This window comes from Equus caballus, chromosome 8, assembly GCF_041296265.1.
Source record: "Equus caballus isolate H_3958 breed thoroughbred chromosome 8, TB-T2T, whole genome shotgun sequence".
NCBI lineage: Eukaryota > Metazoa > Chordata > Mammalia > Perissodactyla > Equidae > Equus > Equus caballus.
The window spans coordinates 3,721,659-3,745,544 of record NC_091691.1 but is presented as its reverse complement, the minus strand read 5'-3'; the positions used below and the strand labels follow the sequence as shown (position 1 = coordinate 3,745,544).

General features: G+C 53.4%; 1 protein-coding gene across 3 annotated transcripts; it reads right to left on the bottom strand.

Moving 5' to 3' along the window:
* Positions 1 to 4,906: 4,906 nt before the first annotated feature.
* On the bottom strand, positions 4,907 to 23,663 carry LOC100056349 (cationic amino acid transporter 4). Of its 3 annotated transcripts, none has more exons than XM_070276090.1 (5): positions 23,491 to 23,663; positions 10,374 to 11,395; positions 9,320 to 9,909; positions 8,960 to 9,068; positions 4,907 to 8,877 (listed from the first exon to the last, which is right to left on the bottom strand). In XM_070276090.1, the coding sequence occupies exons 2-5, from the start codon at positions 11,353 to 11,355 to the stop codon at positions 8,438 to 8,440; spliced, it is 2,121 nt and encodes a 706-aa protein (XP_070132191.1). In that variant the 5' UTR covers positions 11,356 to 11,395; positions 23,491 to 23,663; the 3' UTR covers positions 4,907 to 8,437. The 3 variants fall into 3 exon arrangements, with proteins under 3 accessions (XP_070132191.1, XP_070132192.1, XP_001490182.3); XM_001490132.5 differs by having other exon boundaries at positions 8,547 to 8,858; positions 23,491 to 23,662; XM_070276091.1 differs by lacking the exon at positions 9,320 to 9,909 and having other exon boundaries at positions 4,907 to 8,858; positions 23,491 to 23,661.
* Positions 23,664 to 23,886: the final 223 nt, after the last annotated feature.

Below are 23,886 nucleotides of genomic sequence, written 5' to 3'. Positions count from 1 at the left end.
TGGCGCTGTCACAGGGCCAGGCTCAGGAAGGGCCTGAACAAGGAGTGGCCCTGGACAGGCTCTCAGGGATGTGTAAGAGGTTTCCAGGTGGACAAGGGGACGGGTCAGGAAGCCGGGCCAGAGGGACTGCATTTACAAAGGGGCATCCGGAAAAGTGGAGGGTCTGGGGGCTCAAGGCTTGAGCTTGAGGGAGGGGTGGGGGTAGGGGGCAGGGCCTGGAGCTCCTGAATGCTCCCTCCCTGCCCTGGGCCCTGCGGGCTGCCTCCTTCTCTGCCCACCCCACGCTGCCTTCCGGCCCCTCCTCCCTCCACCCAGATCCTCCACAGCCCCCTTTCCTCTGTTCTGCTGATGCCCACACTGTACCCGAGGGACACCTGCCCAGCATAGCTGCCTCCTGGTGCACACCTGCCTTGTCCAAAGGAACCCTCTCCCTCTCCCAGGGGGGCCTCTTTACATCCAATGAGGCCTTGATGTCCCCAGTGCCGAATCTGGACCTGGCTTGACACCTCCGTGTCCCTCCCTCCCATCCATTCCATCTATGACGATTTCTCTGCTGCCCCCGCTGTCCCTGTGGTCTTCCTGTGGTCCCCAGGTGTGCTCCACGCAGCAGCCAGGCTGAGCTTTCACAGGTGACACTATCAGACCTGCCCCCCTTGGAGGCTCCCTTTCTGTGATAGTGGCCACCAAGTCCCTGCAGGTCCTGACCGCTGCCACCCCCGCTGCCCTCTGCCCAGCCGTCCCCTCCCCTTCCTGGGTGTGTGTCCCCCTACATGTGCAGAGCTATCATGGGCAGCACACGGTGCCAGCCACCCTTCCCCACAGCCCCTGCCTTTTCTCTGGCAGAGCTCACCACCTGCTGCCCTGGCCCCCGGCCATGTGTGCAATGAGGGGTCCACCTCCCCACTAGCCTGGGCGGGCGCCCGGCCCTATTTAGCTCTGGATCCTCAGTGCCTGGAAGCAGGAGGCTCGTGGAGAATTCTGGTTGAGGGAATGAGAGTGACTAGAGAAAAAAACTTGTCTCAAAGAGACAGACAGGAGCTCAGAAATGGCCAGAAACCCAGCCAGCCGCGTGTCTCAGCCTCAACTCGCCTCACTGGATGCACAGGGTTGTCCTGGGGCACAGGGTTGATGACTCGATGGGGCAGGATGCCTTCCCTCCCAAACCCAGCTGCCAGCCTCTGGCCTCTCTGATTGAGGAGCCAAGCAGGGCCAACCCTGACCCCTGCCTTCCAGGGAGAGAACGTGCTCTTCTTGGTGACCAATTTTCTTGTGACGCCAGAACGAGTTCAGGGCAGATGCTCAGAGGTCTGGCTACCTGGGAGCCTCCGAGCAGGTCCCTGGTTCCTCCACCAGCCCTGGGTCACAGCCGTGTCCCCCCTTCTCCTTCCCAGGTGCCTGAGGCTCAGCATGTGCTGCTGTAGCCCAGGCTCTGAGCTGAGACCTTTCCTGAATCATTTCATTTCGTCTCCCAAGCTCCCTGCCTGGTAGGAATTACTGCAGGCCCCATTGAAGAGGAGAAGACTGAGGCTCAGCCAGGCTGAGTCACTGACCCAAGGCCTCCAGTCTGTGGGGGATGGGACTCTGCACCCCTGAGCAGTCTGCTTCCAGACCCTTCCACTGTTGTTCTCTGTGAGGTTCCCCAGTTGTGGATTTTGTGTGAACAGTTGGGACCCAGGACACAGCCCTGGAAGCCTGCCTCCACGGTGACATCTTTCTTTAGTTGAGTCCAACACTGAATCGCTTGCTGTGCTGGAGGGTAACTGTGTGGCCCCCGTCCCCTGAGTCCTGGTCGTTGGTCCCACCACAGTGGCTGGGGTGCCACATGTCCCTGGTTGGCCCCGTCCACAATGAGGTGAGGCATGTGCACAGAGGATGTGCTGACGTTCAGAAACACACACGACGTCCTTCCCTTTCCAAATGCTCAGAGATGTCTAGTTAATGTTCAGTTTGTAGACTGTCCTGAAATTGTGCTGGGGCCATGGGTCTGCATTTCCTGGAATCCGTGTGATCCTCTTTGGCCCTGTCCAGGCTTCTGGCCCTTTCCTCGAAACTGCTGTGGCTGGATAATCCATCAGATTGACAAGCCGGCTTCCTGAGAATAGCGGATTCCCGCAAGCTCCTCTCAGGGGCCTGGTCGTCTGGTCCCTCCCAGCACATGCACTGTGTCCGTCTGGTGTCACAGCCTCCAGCAAACACCTGCTGAGCCTACCCCAGACCAGGCTTGCAAAACTGAACTGTCCCCACCTCACGGAGCTCCTGCACAGACAGCGCAGCCAAAGCAGCCTGTCCTGCAATGGGGGCAGAAGCTGCAGCTGGGAGACCCAGAGAGGCATGGCAGGCGACATGGGGCCTCGGGAAGGGTTCCTGCAGGGAGTGAGGCTGGAGGGGGATCTTGAGGATGTCCAGGCAGAGGGGGCTGTGTGGGCAAAGGCCCTGAGCTGTGTGAGATGAGGCCCCTCCAGGGCTCCCTGTATTGAGTGGGGTTGTCCCTAGATGTGGGCTGGGCCAGGAAGAGGGTCACCCTGGATCACAGGGCCTGTGAGCTCATCTCAGTAGCTGAAGTGGATCCAGCAGCAGTGGAGCCACAGACCGGCTCAGGGATGGGCGCACCACCGTCTGTGCATTGGGATGGACCACACGGGCTGCTGGAGGGAGGTGGATGGGGGCAGAGGCGGGGCCTGTGCTGGTCACCATGGGTCTGGTCGGAGGAGATGGTGGCCCAGCATGGGTGGAGAGGAGGGGCAGACTCAGCACATAGGTAGGGACAGTGAGGCAGAGCAGGTGGCCCCACACTGTCCCCTGCCCACTTCTCACAATTCCACCCAGACAAAGTCCCACCGTCTCCTTTGGCTTCTCCGAGTCCCCAGCGCTTTCTGCCACCCTGGTGCTGTGTTCCTCCTGCTGCCCCTGAGCCAGGGGCCCTGGACAGCGGTGTCCACCCTCCACCTGGCAGAGCCATGTCTGTGCCAGTGCCTGACACTTGAGGGTGCTTCCTCTCTGAGGTCTGGGACTCCCAGAGAGCTCGCCCCCGCCCCCTCCTGGCTGATGCCCAGAACTCTGTGACCCTGTGCAGGCACTGATGTCTCTGTTTACAGCAGAACAAGCCAGGAAGGGACTGGCCTGTGGTCCCTTGGCCAGCGTGTGGGGTCCCACTCCCCTAGAGGCCCCTCTGACGAGGGTCCCACCCTTTGCCATGCCGAGCACCTCCACTCTGGCATGAGCTCACCCTCCCAGAGTCCCTCCACCGTCCCTATTCTGTCGTCTGAATTGGACCAGAGGAGCTGGGCCTGGAGGAGTCACTTCTGCTCACCTGGGGACAGAGCTGTCAGGAGGGAAGGAGTCTCGCTCTGACTTGGGAGACAGTGCTGCACCCCTATCTGGCTGGGGGGCTGCTCCCCTCCCCCTCTGAGCACCTCCTTTTATCTGCACCCTCCAGCTTTCCCATGTGCCCTAAACTCAGGGAACCTGGGGACTAAGCAGGGGAGGGGCGTGTCCCTGGGGACTGCAGGGCTGGGTCACGCAGGGGATTCACCTCCTGGGCCTGGACCTCTCTGCTCTCTCACCACCTCAGACCCCTCCATCCCACGGGGGACCTGCTGGGCTGACGAGGGCTGTCCTGAAGAGGAGACAGGGACGCACAGCCATGGTCATTGTGGGCCCTGTCTTCCAGCGCCTCCACTGGGATGGGATTCATGGGGCCGGGCTGGGACCCTGGATGGCTCCCGCATGCAGGCATGGTGGTGGATCTGCATCTCTTCTTTCTGCCAGCAGCCCCCTGCACACTCCCTTCCCAGGCCCTGTGGTGATTGGAGGCCTGGACTTTGTCTCGTGTTTTCAAGGCATAAAAACTGGCCAGTGTGTGGTCTTTAATGGGACCCACAGGACCTGTGAGATCCTGGCCTGGTCCCCCATGGAGAGCGACACTGAGCCCATGTAAGTGTCCCCGAGACCCAGGGCAGGTCCCAGGACCAGCAGAGCCTGCCCTTACCTCCCCCACCTGCAGGAAGCCCCTGCTGGTCCAGGCTGAGAACTTCATGCTGTTCATCAAAATCACTGTCACCTTCAGCAACTTCAACCTCTTCAAGTGAGCACCGTGGGTCCTGGCTGGCCCAGATCCTCCTTGTCTCCTCCTGGCAAGACCCTGCCGGCTCCACTCCCTCTCAGGTCCACTGCCTTGGAGACCTGGGATGCCACCTATTTCAAGCGCTGCAGCTGTGACCCACGCTTCAGCCCCTACTGCCCTATGTTCTGCATCGGGGACCTTGTGGCCACGGCTGGAGGGGTCTTTAAGGACCCAGCATTGCTGGTGGGTCCCTGGGGGCAGGGTTGTGGGAGGCCTTGGGGAGAGGGTCCAGAGCCCGTGTGCTGGTGGAGCAGTGATGCACTGTGTGCAGAGCGGTGCTGTGGCATCCACGTCCGTTGGGATTGTGACCTGGACGCCGGGGGCCCCAACTGCTGGCCCCACGACTCCGTCCAACTGCAGGAGAGGAGCTCCAACTTCAGGTGCGGCCCCACTGCCCACCTGCTGCTCCTCAGCCCGGTCCTCCCCCTCCTGTCCTGCTGTGGTGGCCAGGACAGACCACAGCCTGGCTTGTCCCTCTGGACGCTCTGGACGTGTGAGGGGGTCCCAGTGCAGGAGGGAGTCTCTCAGCTCCAGGGCCCCCAGCACAGGCTCCGTCTAGCTTCCCTCTTGAGCCCTTTGGCCTCCACCCCATCTGTCCCCACACCCTGCTGCAGCTGGGACCCCTCACCCCAGCCCCTCCTCCACTCCGCCCTGCCTCCAGCACCTCCCTCCACGGCACGGGGGCTTTCTTTTTACTTTTCCCTTAAGGTTTTATCTAAAAGATTACAAGAATCTATAGAAAACTTCAAATGTTAGTAAGACTGAAAAGCCGTATAGCCTTCATTGGGTTCACCAGATTTGTTTTTATTTATTTTTTCACCCTTCTGCCCCATTTGCTTTCTCTCTCCCTCTCTGGAGAGCTGGGTGTATTTAGATACATTTCACAGGAGACCATTGGAAAGTAAGTGGCAGATATCTGGACACTCACCCCTCTCACCGTGTCCTGAGAATGAGGCCCTTCCCCAGGTGACCGCTGTCCTTTTGTCACACTCAGGAAATTTAACATTGACAGATAGACCTAATATGTAAATTTCCCCAGCTGTGCCAGAAATAGTCCTAAATCCTTTGAATTTCTGATCCGTGATGCACTCAGGGATCTTGCGTTGCATGTATTGTCCTGTCTTTGAGGCTCCTAAGCAGACCTGTCCCATCCCTCTGCCCCCTCATGTCACCTCATCACCCTCATACAGACGTGAACACAGCCACCAGCCCTGGAGGTGACACCCATGACACTGCCCTCTGGGCCCTCCTGGCCTGGCTTCGCTGGCCCCCCAGCCCTGTGCAACCATGTGGGGCTGGACCCACCCACACCCTGCCCGCCTCCCCTCTGCACTCTCCCCGCCCTCCATCTCTGCCTAGAGCTCCTCCCTGAGCCCTAACCTTCCCTGGTTCCCAGGGAGAGTGTGTGCCCCTCTCTGGACCCCACAGCCACAGGCCTGCCCCAACCTCCCCCACCCCCACTGCCGGTGTCTGTTTAGGGACCCTTCTGTCCCCGTCCCCTCAGCAGGCAGGGGGCTTCTGAGAGACAGGTCCCAGCTTGCTTGTCCCCTGTGTCCTCAGCAATGACACAGGGCTGAGACCCAGGACTCAGGCTGGGGTGGATGGAGTCAGTGGATGAGTAAGATGAGGCCTGTGAGGGCCAGGCCACCCAGGAGTGGGCAGAGCAGCCACTGGACTCTCTCCTGCCCCAGGACAGCTGCTCACTCCGGGGAGGCCTCAGGCATGGAGGCCCGGAGTCTGCTCAAGCCTCATGGGATCTGCTTTGACATTGTGATCACTGGGCACGTAGGGGTCACGCCGGGGCAGGTGGGGGCAGGCAGGGGTGAGGGGCAGGAGGGGGCGACAGCCACAGGCAGAGAGGCTCAGCCCAGGTCTCTCTCAGGCAGGGAAGTTGGGGCTCATCCCCACAACCCTCACTCTGGGCACTGGAGCGGCCTGGCTGGGTGTGGTGAGTCTGGCCAATGTGGCTCCCTCTGGCTGCTGGCAAGCGCGTGACCCCTGAGTGCCCCCCGAACCCCCTGTGCTGACACTGAGTCTTGGGGTGAGGGCTGGGGAGGTGGTGGAATGGCAGGTTGGGGCCAGGCCATGGTTCTGCCCTGCCTCGCCCAGATCACCCCCTTCTGTGACCTGCTGCTGTTGTACGTGGATGGAGAAGCCATTTCTACTGGAGGACCAAGCATGAGGAGGGGGCTGTGGGCCTGCCTGACCCTGGGCTACACTTTGGAGGATGTGGCTGGAGCCCAGACCTGCTGTCCTCATCTGCAGGCAAAGGCCCTGAACAGACAGGCAGCTTCCCCACCCCCACATCCGGCTGCCCAGGTGCTTTGGGGGGGCCCAGCACCTGTCCCCACTGCTGCTGCTGGGAGCTGGACACCGTCGCCAGGGTGGGCCTGGCACCCACTCGCTGGCCTGTTCCTGAGGCCTGTAGCCTTTCTCTGCTGGTTGGGTGTTGGGGGTTGGTGGGTTGGGGACTGGAAATGGGGGTCCAACCTTGGGGATACATGGATGAAGCCCCCGCAGGATCAAGGCAGGGTTGGGGGATAATTCCACCCTTCAGCTCCCAGGCAGACTGTCCCTCCCTGAGCTCCAGCCTCGGCAGGTGCTGCCTGGGGACCACAGAAGCCAGTTTTGTGTAGAGACTGCAGGGAACAGACGCAGGGCCCTGGTCCAGTGGGGCTCTGGCTGGGGCTGGGGCTGGAGACGCTCTCCCAGGCTCCATCTCCAGTGTTCCCAGCAGCTCCCCGCTCCCCGCTCACCAGCTGTCCACCATGCTGGCTGTGGTCGCCTCCGGCCCTGCCTGGCTCCCAGCCCTCCTCCCCCTGCCAGCACCCCCCTCACAGGGAGAGGCCCTGCCCTCTCAGCTGCCCTGCACTGGGGTCTGTGCAACCAGAGTCCAAGGCCAGGAAGAAGGCAGCCTGACAGGAGGAGCTGTGGCAGCTGCTCTGTGGTGGGTTCCCAGGCAGGGCCCCTCCCAGCTCTGGGCCTTGTCCATGGAGTGAGGAGTGCAGGGAGCAGATGTTCTGAGCCCCTAGGACCCCAGGCAAGGGCACAGGACCCTCTTGGGCCCCTACCTGCTCAGCTGATGAGCACCAGCCCCTTCCTGGTGGCAGCCCTGGGACTGTGGAGGGCTGGGATTTGGAGAGCGGAGGGGCTGAGTTGGTGGGTATGGGGTCCTTTGGGACACTTTGTCTGTCTCCTTGGTGACACCAGCCCAACACCCTGCAACCTGCTCACTGGGCTCCTGGGAACCATGGGGTGGGGAGGCTGGATATCTGGACACACGTCACTGCTGCCCAAGGTCATACCTGAGAACATGTCTGGGCAGCTGCCCACCCCAGCCTGAGGCAACTGCATGAGGACCATGCTCTGACCAAGAGCAGAGGCTGGAGAGAATGTCCCTAACAGAGGATATGGAGCCCCCAGCATGCTGGCCTGGTTCAGGCTCTGGAATCCTCTGGAGGCCTGAGTCCTGCCTGCTGGAGAATTTCCCTGTGTCCTGGGCCCATGGTCAGGAGGGGAGGGACTGGGCTTCAGGAGCCAAGGGCTCTCTTGCTCCCAGTGAGGGGCAGGGTTTGGGGTACCCACCCCAGGGAGACTAGGGGCTGCCTTCTCATAGTTCCCTGGTGAGCAGGGGCGATGCAGGCAGCTTGCTGGTGGAGCGATATGGGCCAGGCTGGGAAGGGGAGGCCTGGGGCTCAGGCTGGGCAGCATCTGGAATCATCTAGAGCAGCCAGGTGCTTGTGCACCCAGCTGCCCGCGTGTGTCCCATCCCGAGCCTTTGTCACAAAGCCCTGAGGGGGCGGCAGGGAGAGAGACCACTGGAAGCTGCGGGCAGCCCTGGGCTGGGAAACAGCTGCTGCCTCAGTCTGCACGTGGGTGTGCATGCCCAGGGGACTGTGTGGGCCATGTGGGCCTGTGCCTGAGAGATGTGTGTGCCTGGGCCGGGGAGCCTCTCCATCTGAGGCAGGCCTCAGGACATGCCCTGTTCTCTGGGAAACTGAGGGAACCCTGGAACAGCACTGCCCTTTCTAGGTGGCCTCCTTGGGGACCAGGCTCTGCTCTCTGGATCCAACCCTGAGGGGACATGTGGGGACCCTGGAAGGGAGCCTGGCCCTACCCTGTCAGGGACCCCTGCCACATCCCCCTTAGAGAATCTTGGCATCTTTGTTGTGGATTGAGGGAAATCTCCTGGCTCCCAGGTACAAGTGAGGGCTCAGTGCCACAAAGACCACCACAGTGGACACCGCAGCAGGCCACACTGTGGGCCGAGCAGTTATTGTGGGTCCCTGGGGCTGAGGCTCTTCCTTGCCTGCCCTACTCCACCTGCCCAGGTAGCTGGAGTTGGTCATAAACTGGACGGCACTGGGCAGAGTCCACCACACCAGCACTGGCCACAGCTAACTCTAATACTCGAAGCTCGGCACCTGGGCTAAGGTCCTGAGGTCCTGAGGACCCCCTGGCATGGGCAGGTCTGCCAAGCTGAGCTGCCCCAGATAGAGGGGCTGCCAGAACCTCTGACCTCCTGAGGAGGTAAGGGAGGGAGGGCAGGCCCCCAGTGGTCCTCATGGACTGGCGGGCTGCTCTCTGTGGCTGGGCTCCTGGGCCGGTGCCTGGCTGGTGGGCTGCAGGGCTGGCACCATCTCCTCCAGGCTGCCGCGTGTGGCTGTCAATCCCGGCTGCTCCCGCTGGTTCTCCTTGCTGTGCCTGATGCCGTAGCCAAAATACACCACGAGTCCTGCAAGGGTGGCACAAGCCTGAGGGGCAGGTCCCAGGCCTGCTTCCCTGTGTGCCCTCCCCCTGCAGTCCCCTGTGGGTCCCAGCCTGGCCCCCACTCACCGATCAGCAGACAGATGAAGAAGCCCAGCCAGGCCAGGTAGCTCTGGTGCAGGATGAGGAAGATGTTGAGGAGGATGCTCAGGGCGGGAGTCAGGGGCGCCATGGGAACCTGAGGGGACAAGGGCAGGGCTGGGCTGCAGGGAAGGGCTGCTGGCCCAGGGCCTGATTTCTCGAGAGTCCAGAGACATTCTCCACCTCTGGAGATTCCGGAGACAAGGCCCCCCCGCCATGCAGAGAGAGGGGTGTGGGGCACTGGCCTCCCCTGCCCTGCGGCCCTGGTGCATCCTGCCACGGCAGAGGAGGAAGGGGCGAGGGGAGCTGGCTGGGCTGAGCGCGGTGGGTGCTGGCTGGAGGAAGTACCTGAAAGGTGTCCTGCCGGCGCTGCTGCTGGTGGGCCCCCAGGACGAGGAGACTGAGCAGAAAGGTGATGGAGCTGAGCAGGAGCAGCAGGGTGTAGCCCCAGGGTGGGAGGTGCAGGGCCGAGTCCCCAAAGACCAGCACGCAGTCCAGGGTGATGGCCGAGCCCACCAGGACACCGAGGGCCCAAGCCACAGCAGCTCCAGGTCTGTACCCACCCAGGAAGCGGAGGTAGGGCCTCAGGGCTGGTCGCAGCTGCCCAGGCTCAGCTGAAGTCTGCTCTGTGCCCTCACGGCTACCTGGGTCCAGGGAACTGGATGGAGGGGCCTTTTGAAAACGTAGCATGATAACGCTGATGGCCACAAAAATGTAGGTCAGCAGTGCACTGATGCACAGGAACTGCACCAGTGTCTCAAGGTCCAGCAGCAGTGCCAGGAAAGCCATGAGGACCCCAAACACCAGCATGCCCACAATGGGCACCTGTGTCTGGGGGTGCACGTGGGCAAACACCTGGAAGAAGAGCCCATCGGCAGCCATGATACGGACCACGCGTGGCAGGAAAAAGAGGTTGCTGATCAGGACACTGTTCATGGCTGTGGCAGAGGATGGGAGACTTGTCAGCATGGTGGACAGGTCCACCGGGGGCCACTGCTGGGGACCAGGACATGGGTGGCCACTTGGGAACACGAGCATGAATTTGTCTGTGTTCTCAGAGTGAGCCTGAGGGTATGTGGGTGCTGAACTGTCCCTCTCACCACCCTGGTTGGGACACTACAGTTTGGGTGGCTGGCCCAGAGGAACATCTGATGAGGGCTGAGTCCCTCTGCCTGGAAGGATCTGGAAACACATGCCCAGAACTGACATTGTATGTATAACTGGGAGGGGCCGTGAGTAGGTCCCTCCCAACAAGCCTGGGTGGAGAGTCTAATCATTAGCACCTTCCTGGGCCCAGAGTACAACTGGGAGCAGAGACCCAGATGGAGATGTGTGCCCTGGAGGCTTAGGGCAGGGCCCCACCACCCTGTCCCCTCCCACCTTGCCTAGAAGAGCCACTTACCAGAAATGGATTCAACCACCACGACAAAACCCACCCAGCTATAGCCCCGCTTGTAGAAGGCTTCAGCAAGCGCCCAGTCAGGGTCCAGGCTGTGCCAGGGCACCATGAGGGTGAGCACAGCGGAGACAAGAATATAGGCAACAGCCACCAGGCCAAGCGAGATGGCGCTGGCCATAGGCACGGCTCGCTTTGGGTTCTGGGTCTCCCTGCTGGAGGCAGCAATGATATCAAAGCCCACGAAGGCGTAGAAGCAGGTAGCAGTGCCAGCCATGATGCCAGAGAAGCCAAAGGGTGCAAAGCCACCCACTTCAGTGCTCCAGTTGTGCGGGTGGGCCAGGACAGACCCCAGGATGATGATGAAGAGCATGACGATCAGGCTGATGGCGGAGAAGCTGGTGTTGAGCCAAGAGTAGACACGGGCTCTGCAGGAGGCAGATGCAGAGGCCAAAAGTATGATACCAGCAGCAAGGAAGTCTGGGTACTGCGCCAGGAAGGGCACCTGCCAGATGCCCACATGGGCCTCAGCGAAGCTGCGGATAGGGCGGCTGAAGATGGCGTCCAGGTAGCTGCTGAAGATACGTGCCACAGCAGCTCCACCAATGAGATGCTTGAGGAGCATGTTCCAGCCCATGAGGAAGGCCCACAGCTCACCCATGGATGCATAGGTGAACAGGTAGGCAGAGCCCTTGTGGGGCATAGGCACCACAATCTCTGCATAGCACAGGGCTGCCAGCAGAGAGGCCACGGCAGCTACCCCAAAGGATATGAGCACTGCAGGGCCGGCCACCTCTTTGGCCACAGTGCCCATGAGCACATAGAAGCCTGAGCCCACCATGCCACCCACACCCAGCAGGGTCAGCTCCAGCGTGGTCAGGTGGGGCTGCAGCGACTTCTCTGTGGTGGGCTCCTCCAGTGTCTTCAGCCGGTTCAGCTTCTGGCTGAAGTGCTCCAGGCTGGTGGTGCTGGGCAGTCCCTGGGCCATGGTGGGCAGATGAGATGAGCACCAAGTCAGCTGCTGGCACCTACAAGAACCAGAAGGGAGTGACAGGCTTCCCAGCCGGGTCCTGACCAACCTCCAGTCCTTGCTCTGACCCTACCCTGGGGACCCAAGCCTGGAACCACTGGCAGCTGCAGGGCTGGATGAGGCAGGCTCAGGGCCTGGCAGCAGGGTGGGAAGGAGGCCACAGGGAAGCGTGGGGATCCCTTTGGGCCTGCCTCCTAGACAAGGGAGGGCTTGTGTCAGAAGGGTCCTGTGGGTGGGAAGGGCCAGCCGCAGGGAGCCCCAATAGGAACTTCTCCTGTGTTCTGGTGTGCCAGAGCAGGGTGGAAACTGAGGCTTCCGGGAGCTGGGCCTGGCCTCCAGGACCCAGAACAGAAGTGACTCTGTGGCCCTGGGCTAACCCAGGAGACCACCTGGCCTCAGACAGCCGTCATCATCTCCCCATGAACCACCCCACCTGGCTGGTGAATCAGCCCACCCCAAAGGAAATGGGGTGGGCCCTGGGCCCTGAGCCTGAAGCCAAGGCACTGTGCCCCACTCCTGCACGCAGCCACACTCATGCCAAGCAACCATTTGAGCTGATTTTGTTGCACCCCTATCCCCAGGTACAGGAGCCTTTGTTTCCTCTTTGGTCTTACTGAAACTCACCTGCTGTCACTTTGTTTGTTGCTCTGTGCCCTTGCCACCAGATTCAGCAGTGGACCCTACCTTAGGGTCAGACACGCACTCAGCCCACCCTACCCACCCCTCACATGGTCTAGATTACAGTTCATCAGGTTCTAGGAAAACCCTATTACTATACCAAGTTCCCAGATGGGGAAGTCCAGGCCACCAGGTAAGTAACTAGCCCAGGTCACCAGGGTGGCTTCAGGAAGTGGGGGAGGTTAAGGTCCAGGTCTGGGTGGGGTCTGGAGCCCACCCGCTTTCCACTGCTGCTGACACCCTCCTTGATCCCTCATCCCAACACGTGGACTCCACCAGCGGGGCACCATCTAGGCCCCTCGACCCTGGGAGGTGTGGGGGCTTCGGGAGTCAGGCAAGACGCTGGTAAGATGAGGGCCTGAATCTGGCCCTGGGCAGTCCCTGACCTCTGGCACAATGGGATGGCAGTAAGCCACCCTCACCCACTGATGAGGGAGCGCCCGGCTGTGGGGAGTGTTCTGTGAATTGGCAGAACTCATGCTGGCTGTTCTGTTCCGGGCTTCCAGCTACAGAGAGTGTGCTGAAAGGAGACAAGCAGACCCCTGGGGGTGACCTCCAGCCCTCCAGCTTGGGGTACCTTAGGGCCCCTCAGACCCCAATGGCAGCCCCTCCCAGCCCAGGAGCACCTCTCAAGCCTGGAGGACCCTGGGGGACCCGAATGGCAGCTCTCACTTGTGGATATCTGTGAGAAGTGTCATGGACTGAGCATCTGCTCCATGCCAGTACACGCATCCCGGGGAGACATCACCTGTCTCATCACGTGACCATCGCAAACCCACTCAGGCTTATCTATTCCTGTGGCTGAGTGGTCTTTGTCCTTCTGCTCTTCCCAGTCCTTTGAAAGTGGAAAGGCTGGTGTGACAGGGTGTGAACTTCTCTACAGCAAAATGAGGACAATCCATCCAAGCAAAGCAAAACCAAAACAGTCATCCTCTTCCCCCAGAGCTCTCTCCATGTTGTCAGGTTTCTATGTGGTTTGTGGGATAGGACGTTAGGGGCACCTGCAGGCTGTCTGGCTCAGGGGGCTGGTGACAGGGTGGTGGACTCCCAGACCGGATGGCGCCACTTGGAGCACTCTACCTTAGCCAGCCCCTTGCTCCCTTCTGGTATGTGGCTGACATTGTCTTGAGGAACTTCTCAGATGGGCTCCCACTTCCTGCAGGGGTGACTCCTCCCGCACCTCGCTCCTGTGTGGCCTAAACATAACTGAGCAGAGTTCCTTGTTCTGAAATGCCTTCACAGAAACCCAGAAAAATGCATTTCCCACCAAGAGGCCTGGGCAGTTGTGTAACAGGAGCTCCTCCAAGGCCTGACCGATGGCCACCTGAGAGCTGGAGTGCAGGGTTTCAGAGCACTGACTTTTTATCTTCCCAGAGAGGGGCTCTCACCACTCCCCCTTCACAGGGGCCAACATCCAATGGATACTCATGGCCAAGCGTGGTCGACACAGTAAACTAAACTTCCAGGGACATGGCTGGGCCAAGTGCTGGACCCCAGCGAGCAAGGCAGTTACACTGAGCAACACATGGAGATGCAGTGAAGAGAAAGCACCAAAAATACAAGGAGAAGAAGAGAGAACGCTTCCCACCTCATCCTACACAGCCAGGAGCACCCTGACACCAAACCCAGCAAAGACATCACAAGGAAAGAAAACTACAGACCAATGTCTTTATGAATATAGATGCAAAATTGTTCAACTGAGTGCCAGCAAAGTGAATCCAGCAACATATAAAAGGGCCAAGCAGGATTTTTTTTTTTATTGAGTTAATGATATGTTACAATCTTGTGAAATTTCACTTGTACATTATTGTTTGTCAGTCGTGTTGTAGGTGCACCACTTCACCCTTTGTGCCCACCCCTCACCCCACCTTTCCCCTGGTAGCCACTAATCTGTTCTCTTTGTCCACATTTTTAAGTTCCTCATATGAGTGGAGTCATACAGAGATTGTCCTTCTCTAGCTGGCTTATTTCACTTAACATAATTCCCTCAAGGTCCATCCATGCTATTGCAAATGGAATGATTTTGTTCTGTTTTGCAGCTGAGTAGTATTCCATTGTATATATGTACCACATCTTCTTTATCCATTTGTCTGTTGATGGGCACTTAGGGTGCTTCCATGTCAAGCGGGATTTATCCCAGGAATGCAAGATTGGTTTCACATATGAAAATCAATCAATAGAATATGTCATACTAATAGAATAAAGGAAAAAACTGCATGATGGTCTCAACAGACACAGAAAAAAACAGTCAACAAACCTGGACTAGAAGGGACCCCCCCACCCCAAACTGACGAAGACCATCCACGAAAATCCCTCGGCTGCTGTGCTCAGTGGAGAGAGACTGAAAGCTTTCCCTTTGCTCAGGAACAGCATCGGGAGGTCCTCTCACCACTTGTATCCAACACTTCACTGGGGGCTCTGGCCATGGCAATTAGGTGAGAACATGAGATAAAAGGAATCCAGATTGGAAAGGGAGGAGTAAAAGTATCTGTAACCACAGATGACATGATCTTATGTAGAGAAAATCCTAAGGAGTCCACACAAAAAATATTAGAACTGATAAACCTGCTCAGTAAAGGTGCAGGACACAAAAATCAAGAGCCCTAGTGCCAGCCCTGTGGCCAAGTGGTTAAGTTCACACACTCTGCTTCAGCGGCCCACAGTTCACTGGGTCAGATCCCGGCATGGACCTACACACCACTCATCAACCCACACTGTGGTGGCGTCCCACATAGAACAACTACAATGACTTACAACTAGGATATACAACTATGCACTGGGACTTTGGGGAGGAAAAACAGGAAGATTGGCAACAGATGTTAGTTCAGGGCCAATCTTCCTCACCAAAAAAGAAAAACAAAACAAAACAAAAAAAACCCACACCTCCTTTGACCCATACCTCCTTTCAGTTCTCACCCTGTTTCACCACTTCCCTTCTTAAAAAAAAAGAAAAGAAAAGAATAAATTTATGTACAAACTTCTTAGAATGAATTTGACAAAATAAATGCAAAACTTGTACACTGAAAAGTACTAAGTGTCATTGAAAACTTTAAAGAAGACCTGAATGAGTGGAAAGATATCCCACATTCATGGACTAGAAAACTTAGTATTGTGAAGATGGCAATCCTGCCCAAACTGGACTGCAGATTCAGTGCAATTCCTGCCAAAATCCCAACTGCTTATTTTTCAGAAATTGTCAAGTTGATCCTAAAATTCATGTGGAGATGCAAAGGACCCAGAAGAACCTAAACAATTTTGACAAAGAGCAAAGTTGGAGGACTTACACTTTCTGATTTCTAAACTGACTACAAAGCTACAGGAATCAAGACAGTGTGTTATGGACATAAGGATAAACATATCCAGATCAATGGAATAGAATTGAGGGTCCACAAATATGGGCAATTGATTTTTAAAAATTTATGGCCAATTTAATTTATGGCCACTGATTTTTTAAAAATAGACTTTATTTTTTAGGCCAGTTTTAGGTTCACAACAAGACTGAGCAGAAGGTGGAATTCCCATATATATACCACCAGCCCCTACACATACACAGCCTCCCCCACTATCAACATGTCCCACCAGATTGGTACATTAGTTATAACTGATGAACCTACAGTGACACGACATTATCACCTACAGTCCATGGTTTACATTAGGGCTCACTCTTGGTGTCGTACATTCCATGGGTTTGACAAATGTATAATGACGTGTACACACTATTACAGTAAGCCCTAAAAATCCTCTGTGCTTCACCTACTCATCCCTCCCCCCACCAACCCCTGGCAACCACTGATCTTCTCACTGTCTCCACAGTTTTCACTTTCCAGAAGGTCATATAGTGGGAATCAAAGCACACAGTATGTAGCGTTTTCAGATTGGCCTTTCTCACTTAGAAATATGCATTTAAGGTTGTCTTATGTCTTCTCGTGGCGTGATAGCTCCTTTCCTTTCAGCACTGAGCAATATTCCTTGTCTGGATGGACCACAGTTTATTTATGCATTCACCTACTGAAGGACATCCTGGTTGCTTCTAAGTTTTGACAGTTATGAATAAAGCTGCTGTAAGCATCCATGTGCGGATTTTCATGTGGACATGAGTTTTCAACTCATTTGGGTAAATACCAAGGAGTGGGCTTGCTGAATCATGTGGTAAAGGTATGTTTAGTTTTGTAAGAAACTGCCAAACTGTCTTCCAAAATGGCTGTGCCATATTGCATTCCCACCTGCAAGGAATGAGTGTGCCTGTTGCTCTGCATCCTCAGCAACATTTGTTGTTATCAGTGTACTGGATTTTTGTCATTCTAATGGGTGGGTAGTGGTATCTCATTGTTTTTTTTTTGTTTGTTTTTTTGTGTTTTTTTGCTGAGGAAGATTTGCTCTGAGTTAACATCTATTGCCAATCTTCCTCTAGTTTGCATCTGGGTCGTTGCCACAGCATGTGTGGTGAGAGGTGTAGGTCCATGCCTGGGATCTAAACCCACAAACCCAGGCTGCCAAAGCAGAGCATGCTGAACCCAACCACTATGCCACAGGACCGGCCCCGCATTCTTGTTTTAGTTTCCCATTCCCTAATGATATAGGATGTGGAGTATCTTTTCATTGGCTTATTTGGCAACTGTATATCTTCTCTGGTGAGGTGTCTGTTCAGAACTTTGTCCACTTTTAATTGGGTTCTTGGTTTTCTTATTGCTGATTTTTAAGAGTTCTTTGTACATTTTGGATAACAATCCTTTATCAGACATGTCTTTTACAAATACTTTCTCCTAGTCTATGCCTTATGTTCTCATTCTCTTGATGACCAATTGACTTTTCACAAGAGAGCCAAAACAATTCAGAGGAGGAAATAGTAGTTTCCCCCTGTGCTGCAACTGGATCTCCACATGCAAATGAATGAAGTCAGACTCCTACCTCACACCACATGCAAAAATTAACTCTGAATGGATCAGAGATGTAAACCTAGGAGCTGAAACTACGCAGGCAGACCCTGGAGATTTTGCAGGTTCAGTTCCAGACCACCACAATAAAATGAATGTCACATAAGTGAGTTACACAAATTTTTTGGTTTCCTAGTGCATATAAAAGTTATGTTTACAATACACTGTAGTCTATTAAGTGTGCACTAGCATTATGCCTAAAAAAAGAATGTACATACATTAATTAAAACTATGTTATTGCTAAATAATGCTAACCATCATCTGAGCCTTCAGCGAGTTGAGATCTTTTTGCTGGTGGAGGGTCTTGCCTCGATGTTGAGGGCTGCTGACTGATCAGGGTGGTGGTTGCTGAAGGTTGGGGTGGCTGCAGCTGTTTCTTAAAATGACAACAATGAAGTTTGCCACGTCGATTGACTCTTCCTTTCATGAACGATTTCTCTGTAACAAGTGATGCAATGCTGTTTGATAGCATTTTACCCACAGTAGAACTTCTTTCAAAATTGGAGTCAGTCCTCTCAAACCCTGTCACTGCTTTATCAACTAAGTTTATGTCATATTGTAAATCCTTTGTTGTCATTTCAATAATCTTCACAGCATCTTCAGCAGGAGTAGATTCCATCACAAGAAACCACTTCCTTTGCTCATCCATAAGAAGCAACTCCTCATCTGTTAAAGTTTTATCATGAGATGGCAGCAATTCAGCCACATCTTCAAATTCCACTTCTAATTCTAGTTCTCTTGCTATTCCCACCACATCTGCAGTTACTTCCACCACTGAAGTCTTGAACCCCTCAAAGTCTTCCATGGGTTTTGAGATCAACTTCTTCCAAACTCCTGTTAATGTTGATATTTTGACCTCTTCTCATGAATCACGAATGTTCTTACTGGCATCTAGAATGATGAACCATTTCCAGAAGGTTTTCAATTTACTTTGCCCAGATCCATCAGAGGAATCACTGTGTATGGCAGCTAGAGCCTTATGAAATGTGTTTCTTAAATAAGAAGGCTGGAGAGTCAAACTTACTCCTTGATCCATGATCAAAATGACTGCCCAAATCCTGCAGAGTGGATGTTGTGTTAGCAGGCATGAAAAAAGCATTAATCTCATTGTACATCTCCATCAGAGCTCTTGGGTGACCAGGTGCATTGTCATTGAGTAGTAATATTTTGAAAGGAAGAATTTGTTTGGGGTTGTCACAAACCCTTATGGGGTTCATGGCAGGCTGCCCCAAGATGTGTCACTCTGATATGCTGATTATTTCAAGCTGAAGGCAATCAAGGCTTAGAAGACTCTGGGAAATATTTGACCTTCCCCCAAATTGCCTACAAGAATTCAAGAGAGAAGAACCTGTCCCAGGAGGAGCTCTTACCATGGATAATTCTAGGTGTCAGGGGCAGGAAGTCATCTAGCAAGGGCCATTTTATCAAAAGACCTGTTGTGGGTCCCGTTGTCTGTAGATGGGACAATGTCAATATTTGCTTGCCAAATATGAACTCTTTTCATCTTCCTGTAAATTGTCTTCTCCCCCTTTGAAGTCTCAGACCTCTATCTCCCTCTCCTTAGCCCAGAAGGACATATGCACCTCATTTTACCTGACTGTCTTTCGAATTCTTCATGCTTATGTAAATTCCTCATCTACATGTATTAAATTTTAATTTTTCTCCTGCTAACCTGCCTTATCATTTTTAATTCACCCATAAGAACCAGAAGAGAAAAGGGCGGGGCAATTCTCTCTCTTCCCCTACGGTTTTGGCACATCTGGCAGGAACTCCCCTGGCTGACGACTGCCCTCTCTGCTGGGAGGACTGCTTTCTCCCTAGGACGATGGTAGATGAGGAGACTCTGCATTGCCTGATACAGGCTGGTAAGAGGTAAGATTTCTGACCACGTCAGCCTCCTGGAATCTCTATGTGTGGGGTCTGATGGAAGCAAGTGATGAGAATTTTCTTCTCTCCTCCTAAGTTTAAATTGGCAGGAGAAAGTATTTGGGAAGCTAATTTCTTGGGTTTCTTAGTGATTCTGGTAAATTTGGTGGAGTACACTTGGCTTTGTTGATCCTTTTCCTCCGAGAGATGGTCACTGTTTTTTCTTTTTCGGCCCTGTTTTTTTGTGTTGTATGTCATAAGAAAGAAATACCATAAGGTACTATATGCAGGCATAGGCCTTATAAGCCTATTGTCTGGGCCAGCCCCACAGGTTGGTGAGCTTGTGGTCTCAGCAGACTGGCATCTATTGAGACAAACTTTGCTGTGAGTTCATATGCACATGAAGTGAAAGCTCTTGTGAAGGGATACCATGGAGGCCAAAAGGCCACAATAGGGGTGGGCGCAAGCTGAGCAGTTAAGAGCCTTTGGGCACTCACTGCCTCAAGAACATTCCAGTGATAGGATGATTTAGTCATGGAATGGGGTAGATGACAACAGGTCTCTCGCCAACCTCAAGAAAATTTCCCTGAAATGAAGTACTCTGTAAAACACACACAATCTTCAACTCCTTGGAACATCCCTCCTAGGTGTTAGTTTACTCCAAGAAACCCAAGGCATCACCAGGGTAGTTGCTATGCATATAAGAAAAGAAAAAGCAGAGGAGGCTTTTCCTTCCATCTTGTTCTATGTCCTGAGAACTTGGCTTTTTGACTAGTGAGAAGATTCCCCTTTGTCTCCACCATCTGGAAGGTACATTTTCTGGGGTTACCTTGGCGGCCAGTCAAAGAGACTTGGGTTCTGAGCACTCTCTGTCTGGCTTTGCCAAGCTCTCGGGGGAGTTTTTCATAAAGGGTCCAGTCTTAAAGGCCTTTGTTGTCTCAACCTTGCTTGCTTGTAAGTTCTGGAAAATTCCCATTCCAGTAGTGCCTTCCCAGTGTCACAGATGAGCAGATCTGTGACTGGAGGTATTCCCTGCTCTTCTGGGAGACTGGAGACACCGTTTTCACTATACCACTCTTACCACCTGTGAAACAAAGGTCTTTACTCTCTCTGACTATTTTGGGGAGTGAACATTTTGGATCATGAGGGCCACATCATCCGTGCCCTCCCCAGGGATGCCTCCTGCATCCATGGTAAAGATTTGTTCCCAGCCTGGAAAGTTACCTCCAGGTCTTTCCTTAAAAAGGCTCATTGGATTGAGTCACTATTGGAATAAGTGTACAAATGGAGACGCTCCTCATCAATGGCCAGATGATGGACTTTTTGAATTGGAGAAACTTCTGTATTTGAGAACCATTTCAGAGCGCTCTCATCACAAGCAGCTGCCTTATTGGTATTTATGGGAAGATAAAACTGAAAAGAAACCCCCCCAAAATATAATGTCTACCCTTAGGGAATCTCTTAATAAAGTGAAAGAACAGAAGTCAGACTTAGGACAAAGAATAAGAAGCAAATTTAGTGAAAATTTCCCTTCTCCTCCCTCCTATGCTCCCCTATATCCCCAGCTCCTTGTCCCTGACTCCCCCAAAGATCTCTTGGATCTCAGGGTTGCTGGTTTCCATTCTCCCCCTCAAGACTTAGCTCCTCAACCAGTTCATTCTGCACCCAATTTTTAAACCTGCCTTTATCCCTGACTCACATTGTTAACTCTCAGGCAAATGCCCCACTATCTGAAAAAGACAATTGGATACAAGAAGGTGCCAAACAAGGATCAGATGGATTACACACTGGGCCAAAGGGCTTACCGTAGCTTCTTCTCCTTAGACTTTTTGGCTTGTACTTATGTCCCTCCAAATGGGACATATGTGCAGATGGAGGATGGTTAAGGAACTAAAAGACAACCAGGGGGCCAGCACCGTGGCTGAGTGGTTAAGTTTGCGTGCTCTGCTTCAGCAGCCTGGGGTTTTGCCAGTTCAGATCCTGGGTGAGGACCAAGCACTGCTCACCAAGCCGTGCTGAGGCAGTGTCCCACATAGCAGACCTAAGAGGACCTAAAACTAGAATATACAACTATGTACTGGGGGGCTTTGGTGAGAAGAAGAAAAAAAATTAAGATTGGCAACAGATGTTAGCTCAGGTGCCAGTCTTTAAATAAATAAATAAAAGACAATTGGTATTGCCTGGCATCCACAAAATCTCTGACCCAATTGTTTCCCAGTGCACCACTTGCCAACCTCACCAAGTTTCTGGAGAAATCCGTGTACCCCAGGAAGTCCTCCCAGGTCCGCACTGTCCTGTGCGGCGCTACAAATGGGCTTTACAGCCTTGCCCCAGCTTTAGGCTGTTCTCACTGTTTGGTCATCATCTGCGTGGTTAGTGGATGCGCTGAGCGCTATCCGACTAGACGTGCAGAGGCCACAACAGTGGGACGGAAATTAACAAGTGCAGTTGTCCCTTGTTCTGGCTTCCTTTACGGATTGAAGCAGAGCGAGGAGCTCACTGTGCAGCAGAGGCAACCACTTGCTTGAAGAAACTCTGGGGCACTCATTAAAATTTCACACCCCATGTCACCCTCAATCATCAGGGCAAGTGGAATGTAAAGCTCTAGACACGAAAGGGACTTCAGGAAGGTCTGTCAAGAAACTGGACTTAAATGGCCAGAAGCTCTGCCCTTGTCCCTTAGAAAGATCTGGAATACTCCAAATAGGAGACATGGATTGACAGCTTTTGAAATAGTGTTTAGATGCTTGATGCCTGCTGCCATCTCTAAATCTTCTATCCTTGGATTAAGTGAATATTATGGGAGCTTAAGTGAACAAGTTGATGCTATGACTAGCTATAGACAGAAACTAACTATTATTCTTGAAGCATATGGTCAACAGATAAAAGAGGCATGGTCCCCACCTGCTGACAGCCTTACCTTCTCTTCGGACCAGGAGATCAGGTGTACATCAAGGTCTTTAGAAGAAAAAATGCATTTTCACCTTTCTGGGAGTGACCTAATGACCACCTACACTACCATAAAAATATAGGAAAAATCTTCCTGGATCCATGCAAGCCACAACAAAATAGACCCAGAACATCGCTCTCAGGACAGCTGGGAGTAGTCCCCACAGGTGACCTTAAACTAAGGCTCTCCAGGGCCAATTCCAAGTTCCAGAAGCAGCTGGCCTCATGGAGTAGACAGCTTTTCCTAAGATCATGGATCAAGAAATCTTGTTTTCACCTATTTTCCTCATTGCTTTTAAAACTCCCTGCACACACACACACACACACACAAACAGCAACAACAACCCTTTTCCTATTAATGCATATATATATATTACTTTTAATCATTTATTAGAAAGCCGACTGGAGAGCTCTGGTCTCTATCTGTCCACTCCCCCTCTCTAAGTTTCCACTCTGGGCTCTTTCCCAATCTGTGTCTCCCTCTTACTAACTCTCTCTTTCTCACCAGGTAGAGCACAGACCAAACACCCCCTAATGCCAGTTTACCAAACCCTGGCCACGCTAGCTAATCTGACTGTTGTTTATGTCAACAGCTAGAGAGCACAGAAGGACCTGAACTGGTCTCTGTTCCTGCTGATGTGAACACCTGGTGGACTAAGCATGGAAGATGGATGAATGACAGGGTATGGTGTCCACGACAAGGAAGACATCGCTCTGCCTCTTCTCCTGGTGAGTCACTAGGCCCCAGAAAACCTCTAGAGAAGCGCCAGGACTGTCCCTTGCCCAGATAAAGACAATAGGTGAAAACTGTTCCCTAGAAAAAGTAAACATGACGCTGGACAGATTTCTTACCACTTAGCTACTATCTCATTTTCTCTCTCCACAGTCACCAGCTCAGCTTTCAATATGTGAAATTTCTAGGGAGGTTTCACATTCGGGAACAGATGGGTTTATGGCAGGCCACCCCAAGATGTGCCACTCTGCTATGCAGATTATTTTGAGCTGAAGACAATCAAGGCTCAGAAGACCCTGGAAGAACATTTGACCTTCCCCCAAATTGCCTAAAAGAATTTAAGTTAGAAGGGCCTGTCCCTGGAAGGAACTCTTACCATAGATAATTCTAGGAGTGGTAGGTGGGAAGGCATCTAATAAGGACCATTTTATCAAAAGACTTCTTTTGGGTCCTATTGTCTGTAGATGGGACAATGCAAACATTTGTTCACCCAATATGAACTCTGCTCACCTTCCTGTACATTTCCTTCTCCCCCTTTGAAGTCTCAGACCTCTATCTCCCTCTCCTTAGTCCAGAAGGACGTATATACCTCATTTTGCCTGACTTTGGAATTCTTCATGCTTATGTGAATTCCTGTGTACATGTATTAACTTTGATTTTCTCCTGCAAACCGGCCTTATGTCATCTTTAATTCTTTGAGCAGCCATAGAACCAGCAGGGAAAAGGGGGGGGGGCTTCCTCCCTGTCCTCCTGCAACTTGAATTTGTAAAAAACAACATCTGCAAAGCGCAATAAAATGAGCTATGCTTATAATACATTTTGTGACTTTGTTAGATTAACATTTGTTGAGTAGAGCCCTGGGGGTGTAGGATGGTGAGCCTGGGTTCAACAACAGACCACAAAGAAATGGAAATAGAGAAGGTTGTTACTCACAAGTCCTGGAGAAGTTCCACATCACACCTTGAGGGGCCACACCAGAAGGTTAAGGCAGAGGACAGAACAGGACCTGGGGCATATGCCTCTATTGGGGTCCGCAGGCAGAGTGCTTTGGGGTTCCTGGGCTAAGTCTGGATTGGTCAATTCAAACCAAATGAGGTTTTAGTAAGTTTCCCGGAGTTCTTATCTAAGGGACACACAGGGGGAAGGCCCTGGGAGGTGGGGATGATGCTTCTTACAAGGGCAGTTTCGAGAGTCATATCAAGAACTGACATGTACTTGTGACTCTGCCGGTGGTTATCTAGGGCGCACACTCTGGGGAGGGGCTAGTGTCACTTCAAGGCCCCTGCAGGCCGCTTGTCCACATGAAATGGGTGCCAAGGCAGCAACGCT